The sequence below is a fragment of the Nansenia antarctica genome (genome assembly GCF_963989245.1).
Source record: "Nansenia antarctica genome assembly, chromosome: 4".
NCBI classification, from domain to species: Eukaryota; Metazoa; Chordata; class Actinopteri; order Argentiniformes; family Microstomatidae; genus Nansenia; species Nansenia antarctica.
The window spans coordinates 4,746,043-4,756,042 of NC_137689.1; the positions used below are offsets into that span (position 1 = coordinate 4,746,043).

Consider the following 10,000-nt stretch of genomic DNA (forward strand, 5'->3'; position numbering starts at 1 on the left):
AAGGCTAATAGTAGATCATAACAAGAGGCCTAGGTATAGCCTACCACTTCAGACTATAGGCTATGTTGATGGATTAATTGTTGCACTGAAAGTAGCCTACACATCTATAATCCCGTGTTGGATTTAAAAGGGGGCTATCATTAGGTTTGTCATCTCTCCAAATGGGATTACTAGGATCGCTTTACAATGAGACGGGCATAGCAGCCGGTGGCGGCATGTCCAAATACCACCAGCAAAGCTCAATTGTCCTGTTTTACCATCATGGAGGCAAATCCTAAGATGTGTATAATGTTATAGACTGTTTTTTAGACTATTATGTTGAATAGCCTTACAGTCAATTTGTCTGTATAGGCATACTTGCGCCGAACAGTGTCGCTGTCCAGTGCTGAAGTCTCACAGTAGTAGTAGTAGTAGTAGTAGTAGTAGTAGTAGTAGTAGTAGTAGTAGTAGTAGTAGTAGTAGTAGTAGTAGTAGTAGTAGTAGTAGTAGTAGTAGTAGTAATAGTAGTAGTAGTAGTAGTAGTAGTAGTAGTAGTAGTAGTAGTAGTAGTAGTAGTAATAGTAGTAGTAGTAGTAGTAGTAGTAGTAGTAGTAATAGTAGCAGTAGTAATAATAGTAGTAGTAGTAGTAGTAGTAGTAGTAGTAGTAGTAGTAGTAGTAGTAGTAGTTGTAGTAGTAGTAGTAGTAGTAGTAGTAGTAGTAGTAGTAGTAGTAGTAGTAGTAGTAGTAGTAGTAGTAGTAGTAGTAGTAGTAGCAGCAGCAGCAGTAGTAGTAGTAGTAGTAGTAGTAGTAGTAGTAGTAGTAGTAGTAGTAGTAGTAGTAGTTGGCACAAAGGCAACATTAATGGAGATCCAAGGAATACATTGTGTTCAGTTGCAATGAGGTTACATAAAGTTACATTACATTTTAGGCATTTAGATTTAGCAGACGGCTTTATCCAAAGCGATTTACAACAAATACATCTGTCTAAGTAAGTGAATCAGCTATCCATCAGTCATAGCCAAAGTAATCTAGGGCCAGGGGCCATTGGCAGTCATAATGCTTCTTTTTTTCCCTTCTTTTTTACAGAAGTAGGTTGCTCGCTAAATGTGACGCATCTATTTCGTTGTGCATAAGGTATACCAGCCTGACTGTTGTCCTTTCTTTATGGGGCTAGCGACAAAACCCCCTGGTTGAATAACCTATAGGCTGCATATACTGTATTTAAACAGACAGAGAATTGTCAGACCAGAAAACTCGCCTCTTATGCTAATTCTAGGCTACTTGAGTTGTATCACCAAAGACAGCTTATATTCACTAGCAACAACTTCCCCAACAGATGAACAAATGCACCTTCAGCAAGATAGAAGAGAATAAGGACATCAAGAACCAGTCGTCCGCTAAGAGTCGTTCTGCCATCGTCTTCTCCCTCAAGAATGAAGTCGGCGGGCTTGTTAAAGCACTAAAACTTTTTCAAGTAGCCTGAGTTTCTATTCTTCACACTACATCCTGATAATGATTTAACTTAACTGATCATCATAATCAAATGTATTACTAACAACATGACTTTTATCGTCATTACCCATTACCAGGAAAACCACGTCAACCTTGTCCATATTGAGTCCCGAAAATCAAGACGGCGCAACTCAGACTTTGAGATCTTTGTGGACTGTGACAGTGGACATGAACAGCTCAAGGAGCTCACTCAGCTGCTACGGACACATGCCAACATAGTGGAGATGGAGCCACCAGACAACTCCAGCCTGCCTGAAGACGGTAAGCAGCAATGAACTCTCTCTTTAGGCCTAGATCATGTATTGTAGATGAACATCAGATGTACAGTGGCAACCAACCAAATTTCCACTATCTTATTCACTATCTGATTAAATGTTTCTCTCTCTCTCTCTCTACCCCTCTATCTCTCTTCCTCTCTCTCCCTCTCTCTCTCTCTCTCTCTCTCTCTCTCTCTCTCCCTCTCTCTCTCTCTCTCTCTACCCCTCTCTCTCTCTCTCTCTCTCTCTCTCTCTCTCTCTCTCTCTCTCTCTCTCTCACCTGCCTTGCCTTGCCAAAGTTACATAACAACATCATTCTGTGCTTTCAATCATTTGTGGTTAGATGAGACTGACACACCCTGGTTCCCCAAGAAGATCTCGGATCTGGACATGTGTGCTAACCGGGTCCTGATGTACGGCTCTGACTTGGACGCAGATCATCCAGTATGTATCTACTCATCGTGACGTTAGAATTATAAGGTTCTATCTCCATTTTTGTCAAAATTGAGTTTTTTACATAATCTGATCCATTAGGTGTTTATTAATGTCTGTGTGGTGTTATTTTAAAAACGTTGACATTTTTGAGTTAGTAATTCATAAAATACAACGGTTCCATCTCACAAAACATAATGGAATGTAAAAACATTGACGCTCAATATCTCTGAACTACCCTAAACGGAGATAGAACCTTATCATTCTAAGCTCACAACATGAACTGGTATAGTGGTTATTGCAGCAGTGTCGGCAAACCTCTGAGAGGATGATAAAACTACCAACAAGTTAGAAAGCTTGAGCAATGCATGCCTTAATAACCAGAGTACCAGATGGAGGATTAGTCTAATACTTTTATTGCGTGTGATAATAAGTGGCTTCTTCAATGACTGCTGCCGTCTTCGTTTTGTGTCTGGTCGGCTGCAGGGCTTCAAGGACAACGTCTATCGCAAAAGAAGGAAACACTTTGCTGATCTTGCCATCAGCTATAAACAGTAGGTTAAATTGTCATATTATTACATCATATTAAGAGTTGACTGGGAAAGGTAAAATGTTATCATGCTGTGGGGCATGTGTTCAGAGTATTCCTAATGCACAAACTGTACTGTATCTATAATTTATTGAAACAGCTTTCTCTCTCTCTCTCTCTCTCCCTCTCTCTCTATCTCTCTCTCTCTCCCCCTCTCCCCCTCTCTCTCTCTCTCTCTCTCTCTCTCTTTTGCTCTCTCTCTCTCTCCCTCTCTCTCTCTCTCTCTCTCTCTCTCTCTCCCTCTCGCTCTCTCTCTCCCCCTCTCCCCCCCCCTCTCTCTCTCTCTCTCTCTCTCTCGCTCTCCCTCTCTCTCTCGCTCTCTCTCTCCCCCTCTCTCTCTCTCTACTAGTGGGGAACCTATCCCACGCATCGAGTTCACCGAGGAGGAGGTTCAGACGTGGGGTGTGGTGTATCGGGAGCTCAACAAGCTGTATCCGAGCCACGCTTGCCGGGAGTACCTCAGGAACCTGCCGCTGCTCTCCAAGCACTGCGACTGCAGGGAGGACAACATCCCCCAGCTGGAGGACGTGTCACGCTTCCTCAGGGGTGAGCCGGTGTACACCTGGGCCATCGAACACCTGGGCCATCGAACACCTGGTCACCCAGACACTCCCTCTCAGTCTGGAGCTCATCAGTATAGTGATGGCTATTGAAATAATTATGTGGGATGTGGGATGTGGGATGAAAAGATACAGTAAATGTTTATTATTTTGTGAGTTTAGAATTATAAGGTTCTATCTCCGTTTAGGGTAGTTCAGAGATATTGAGCGTCAAGGTTTTTACATTCCTTTATGTTCTGTGAGATGGAACCTTTGTATTTTATTAATTACTAACTAAAGAATTTCAACATTTTAAAAATAACACCACACAGGCATTTATCCATCCATCTAATGGATCAGATTATGTAAAAAACTCAATTTTGACAAAAATGGAGATAGAACCTTATAATTCTAACGTCACGATTTAGCATTAAAACCTAAAGACGTCATGTTTATTATTTAGCATTAAAACCTAAAGACGTCATCTGGATGTCCTGGAAAGACGTCATCTGGACGTCCTAGAAAGACGTCATCTGAACGCACATTCCGGCTTCCCTGAGGACGTCTTTTGGACTCTTTGTTTACTGGGTTGCATGCGTGTGAAAAACATATGCGTGTGTGTGTGTGTGTGTGTCATCAGAGTGTTCAGGCTTCACCATTCGGCCAGTGGCTGGTTACCTCTCCCCACGAGACTTCCTGGCTGGTCTGGCGTTCCGGGTTTTCCACTGTACTCAATATGTCCGCCACAGCTCTGACCCCCTCTACACGCCAGAGCCGTGAGTACGCCCCTCTGACATGACCTATGACCCCTTTATAAACAGATGTTGCCTGTTGTTGTGTATTGTCAGCAAATTTCAATTAGTTTTCAATTCAGTGAATACAAATACATCTCACATTGAATTAAATTAAATTGACATTCATGAGAGTTCTTTATACATGATGATGCATCCACTGCAAATGAAACGTGCACGTTGCTCTGTTGTGTCCTATTTCAGAGACACATGTCATGAGCTGCTTGGTCATGTCCCTCTGCTGGCTGAGCCTAGTTTTGCTCAGTTCTCTCAAGAGATGGGCCTGGCCTCCCTTGGGGCCTCAGACGAGTCTGTCCAGAAGCTGGCCACAGTAAGTGCACTTTGATGTGACTAGTACTATAATAATAATAATGCATTTTATTTGTATTGCACTTTTCATTCAAAAGAATCTCAGAGTGTTACAGAGTGCTACAGAGAGAAAAAACAACAACCGTAAAAACATAACAAGTTAAAAACAAAACAACCTAAAAACACAAGTAAAAACATAGTTCTTTTTAAATTTATTTTTTATCACAAGAATGAACACAGGTTCAACAGGCCTTTTTGAATCAAAAGGTTTTTTCGGCCTCCTGTCTTAAAAGAGTCCAGGCTCTGTACTGCCCTGACTACTCACACGCTGTAATTGCATTTGGCTGTTATTCTAGCACAGATATTGTATAAACGACGTGGATCTCTTTGTTTTGCAGTGTTACTTTTTCACAGTAGAGTTTGGGCTGTGCAAACAGGAAGGGAAGCTAAGAGCTTACGGTGCAGGACTTCTCTCCTCTATAAGTGAGCTCAAGGTAAAGACATTTTAAGCATTTTAAATGCTATTCAACCAATGTTGTCGAGGCTAAATGGATATATTTCCTACACACTGATGGATCTAGATGGATCTACTTCTATGAACACATCGATAAATACCTGGAAAGAATATTAGAGACAAAGATATTTCATTTTCTCTCCCACAGCATGCACTCTCTGGGGGTGCAAAGATCATGCCCTTTGACCCCAAGGTCACATGCAAGCAGGAGTGCATCATCACGACTTTCCAAGATGTCTATTTTGTGTCCCAGAGCTTTGAAGAAGCCAAAGTCAAGATGAGGTGATCTTGCATACTAGCTTCCTAGCTGTTCCTTGCTGGAAGTCATTAATAAACCCTGACTTTTTTGTTTGTTCTTTTTTCTTTTTAAAAATGTTTTCTAACTTAACTAATAGTGAAAATGATATGAAATGCAGTTCTTTTAACCACCTACATGCCCTGACTTCCATCATCTGTTCTTGTTGTGTATATAGGGAGTTTGCCAAGACGATCAAACGTCCGTTCTCAGTGCGGTACAACCCTTACACTCAGAGTGTGGAGGTGCTGAAGGACACTCCCAGCATCCAGAGTGCGGTGGAGGATCTGCGGCATGAGCTGGACATCGTGGGCGATGCCCTCAACCGGCTCAACAAAAACATGGGTGTCTGACCTGCGTTCTCCGCATGCCTCCCCTGCCTAACCCTAACCCTGCCTGGCTCTGTGTAGCACCATCTTACTCTCAACACGCACCAACACACGCTGCTGACCAATCATCTCACTGCTGACTGTCGTACCATCCTACCTACACCAATCATCTCACTGCTGACTGTCGTACCATCCTACCTACACCAATCATCTCACCGCTGACTGTAGTACATCCTACCTACACCAATCATCTCACTGCTGACTGTAGTACCATCCTACCCTGACCAATCATCTTACTGCTGACTGTCGTACCATCCTACCTACACCAATCATCTCACTGCTGACTGTCGTATCATCCTACACTGACCAATCATCTCACTGCTGACTGTCGTACCATCCTACCTACACCAATCATCTCACCGCTGACTGTCGTACCATCCTACCCTGACCAATCATCTCACTGCAGACTGTCGTACCATCCTACCTACACCAATCATCTCACTGCTGACTGTCGTACCATCCTACCTACACCAATCATCTCACCGCTGACTGTCGTACCATCCTACCTACACCAATCATCTCACTGCTGACTGTCGTACCATCCTACCTACACCAATCATCTCACTGTTGACTGTCGTACATCCTACCCTGACCAATCATCTCACTGCGGACTGTAGTATCATCCTACCTACACCAATCATCTCACTGCTGACTGTAGTTCATCCTACCCTGACCAATCATCTCACTGCTGACTGTCGTACCATCCTACCTACACCAATCATCTCACTGCTGACTGTCGTACCATCCTACCTACACCAATCATCTCACTGCTGACTGTCGTACCATCCTACCTACACCAATCATCTCACTGCTGACTGTCGTACCATCCTACCTACACCAATCATCTCACTGCTGACTGTCGTACCATCCTACCTACACCAATCATCTCACTGCTGACTGTCGTACCATCCTACCTACACCAATCATCTCACCGCTGACTGTCGTACCATCCTACCTACACCAATCATCTCACTGCTGACTGTCGTACCATCCTACCTACACCAATCATCTCACTGCGGACTGTAGTATCATCCTACCTACACCAATCATCTCACTGCTGACTGTAGTTCATCCTACCCTGACCAATCATCTCACTGCTGACTGTCGTACCATCCTACCTACACCAATCATCTCACTGCTGACTGTCGTACCATCCTACCTACACCAATCATCTCACTGCTGACTGTCGTACCAGCCTACCCTGACCAATCATCTTACTGACATATTCCTTCTGACATTGGTTTCGTCTGGTTTTCAAGTTTCAATGTAACTGTTAATTAATTAACTCCTATTAAGCTATTTACCAGTACAGTAGCTTATTTAGAAAATGAATATATTCTTTGGTTTGTAATTTAAATATGAATATTGACTAAAGATGTCTAGATTGTTTAAAAAACTAACCTTTCCTTATTCGTAATAATGACTCTCTTTGTGTCAGCCAGAACAGGCTTTACTCCAAACAGGCTTTAAACCGTGTCAATGAATGTGTGAATATGCTGACTTGGATGCTCAGCTAGTACATGTAATGAATGGCACATTCTACATTGTTCTTGTATTATTTAATTGAAGCATGAATATGTGCAATGTATACGATTTTGGTACTAGCCACCTCTCATGGTATTTTACATACAGTGATTTTGTGTGCGTATGTTGATAATGGCACCCGCTAGTGAGTGTAAGCACAGGGACAGGGGTGGGGCTTTCCGGGCAAGCATCTGTGTCTGAATGATGAAATGGGGGGACACCGAATGGAAGTCTTCAACGTGTGTAAGTACACCCACGGTAAAATGATCTTTGCATTAGTACGGTATGTGTGTCTCTGTCATTGCACTATTATAATGACTATCTGGGTCTATAAGGTAGTGAAACTACATACCTGTTATGTTATGTTCTATTCCTCATTAAATTGACTTCATGTTGACTTGTTATATTGACCTGCTTGTTATTATTCATATCCATTCAAGCTGTATATTGATTATGTGTTTGGTGTTGGCCCGGGGGAGGCTGGTGGAGGTAGAAATCGGAGACAGATCTTCCTAATAAAGTGTTCAGTGACAATCCGAATCCATATGGAAAACATTAAGGGGTTTCAATACTTTCCGAAGCCACTGTACATCTTTCTAAGTATAAAGCTTACATTGTTTTGAAGTGATACAGTGTATAGTATGACCTACTATACAGTACTGTCACCCTTCAATGTTGTGAGTCATCAATCTCAACTTCATCTACTGTTTTATTTATTTATTTATTTTACATTTTTTAAATACGACAGGCTGCAATATACAGACATGGCCAGAAGGGGGAAGTATTGTATTTGAAAATAAGTAACACACCGACAGTATTATCTGATGGAGGGTTCAAGCTTGGTTTAGTAGCATTTGTGCAAAAGGTTAGCATGTCATAGTTAGCCGACAAGTTGCATCAGCATCACACTAAATATGATAAATGTGATTTAATATCAAGATACATCATACTTCACATTAAAAGTACACTTAGTTGAACCACCTTAAATGCATAAATGTTCCATTTTGAAAACTAACCCTACCCTTAACCCTTAACCCTAACTTATTTACATTACAGCACTCTGGACAAAAGTGTTTTTTTCCAACATGTTACATTTTCCATTTTCACAAGCCACACACCCAGGGCCGGTCCTAGGCATTTAGGTGCCCTAGGCGAGAGTATGATTTGATGCCCCCCCCTCCCCCCAAATTTTAGGGGCGCCTCCACCACCACCACCACCACCACCACCACATTAAGCCACCAGTACTGCCTCATCACCACCCACACATTCAACAGTAACAATGGTTTCAAGACAAAAATAGACAGTAGGCTGAGACATATTTTCATAGAGACATGAAATTCACAGAGACACATTTATTTAAATGTAAAAAAAAAAGAGGCATTTGGCGCCCTAGGTGACCGCCTAGTTCGCCTATGCCTAGGACCGGCCCTGCACACACCACACGTTGTACTATCAACCAGAGTGAACATGCAGGATGGAGAGGAAGAGGTTAGGTTGTTACTGTAAATACAGGATCAGATCAGGAGAAATACTTTTATTTTAAAGTATTGGATTTGAACCTCTGGGTTGTCATCTACAGTATATCTCCCTGATGTGGTGTTGGTCATCTGGCAATCCCCTATGGTCCTGAGACACAGTGTACTACAAGACAGATGGAGGAGGAAGTGTCTAGCTGAACACTGAGGACTTGTCCAGTGTAACACAGGGGATGAAGGAGAGGGGGCACAGGGGTACATAGGCTGACTAGGATCCCAGGAACAGTTCATCCTAACCCAACCAAGACAGATTGAGAACAGGTTTAATTACTACAAATACAATAAAACTAAAGATTCTCGTTGATTAGAGAGTGTTTGATTTATGTGTACCAGTGTGTGTGTGTGTGTATGTGTGTGTACAGTATGTGTGTATATGCATGTATTCCTATTTATGGTGTGTGTGTGTGTGTGGGTGTGTGTGTGTGTGTGTATGTCTATTTATGGTGTGTGTGTGTGTGTGTGTGTGTGTGTGTATTTCTATTTATGGTGTGTGTGTGTGTGTGTGTGTGTGTGTGCGTGTGTGTGTGTGTGTGTGTGTGTGGGTGGTTGGGTGGGTGTGTGTGTACAGTATGTGTATGTGTGTATTTCTATTTATGGTGTGTGTGTGTGTGTGTGTACAGTGTGTGTGTGTATTTCTGTTTATGGTGTGTGTCTGGCTTTATGAGGTCTCAGAGGGAGATAGAGTGGATGAACAAAGGCTGCTCACTGCTCGCAAGTCAATAACTTTGATTGATATGACAGGTGCACTTAAGATCTGCATGTGTGCTCACATACATACATATAGTCTACATGTAAATCAGGAGCAGCATAAAAGCTCTAAAAGGAATCACATTAAGATTCCCTCCCCTAAATTATGTGCATTAACCATTTTGTTGGTTATGTGCGGAATAGACAAATATAATTCCATACAATCTTAGAACAGTTGGTTCAGATCCCTGTAGATCTAGAAGTTTAACATTTCTATGGGGAATTGCTCAGCACAACATCTGTCTTACACTGTATCTCAATTATTCATGTGTTATGTGAAACTCGATCAGCGATCATCATGGCTTACCAGACAATCACAGACAGGGACGCGGGGGACAATACATAATTATGTACATGAGTGTGATACCTTTTTTCCACATCATTTTGTTTGTATATCCTCACATACGAGAGAAAGACTAGAGGAAGACTATCTTTCCCAGAGGATGGACAAATGGTAAATGGACTGCACTTATATAGCGCATTCATCCAAAGCGCAAACACACACACACACACACACACACACACACACACACACACACACACACACACACACACACACACACACACACAGTAGATTTGATGCCA

At 42.3% G+C, this 10,000-nt stretch overlaps 1 protein-coding gene across 1 annotated transcript in view; it reads left to right on the forward strand.

Moving 5' to 3' along the window:
• LOC308155122 (tryptophan 5-hydroxylase 1-like) overlaps positions 1 to 5,572 on the forward strand; it is a gene marked incomplete at both ends in the record, with an annotated part of 7,191 nt that extends 1,619 nt beyond the window's left edge. The window contains 10 exons of the mRNA XM_080528368.1: positions 1,318 to 1,455; positions 1,571 to 1,754; positions 2,094 to 2,194; positions 2,669 to 2,736; positions 3,121 to 3,317; positions 3,951 to 4,086; positions 4,306 to 4,432; positions 4,809 to 4,904; positions 5,073 to 5,206; positions 5,398 to 5,572. Coding sequence (XP_080384494.1) covers positions 1,318 to 1,455; positions 1,571 to 1,754; positions 2,094 to 2,194; positions 2,669 to 2,736; positions 3,121 to 3,317; positions 3,951 to 4,086; positions 4,306 to 4,432; positions 4,809 to 4,904; positions 5,073 to 5,206; positions 5,398 to 5,572 — 1,356 coding nt within the window. The remainder of the gene's footprint in view (positions 1 to 1,317; positions 1,456 to 1,570; positions 1,755 to 2,093; positions 2,195 to 2,668; positions 2,737 to 3,120; positions 3,318 to 3,950; positions 4,087 to 4,305; positions 4,433 to 4,808; positions 4,905 to 5,072; positions 5,207 to 5,397) is intronic.
• Between the last annotated feature and the right edge of the window lie 4,428 nt (positions 5,573 to 10,000).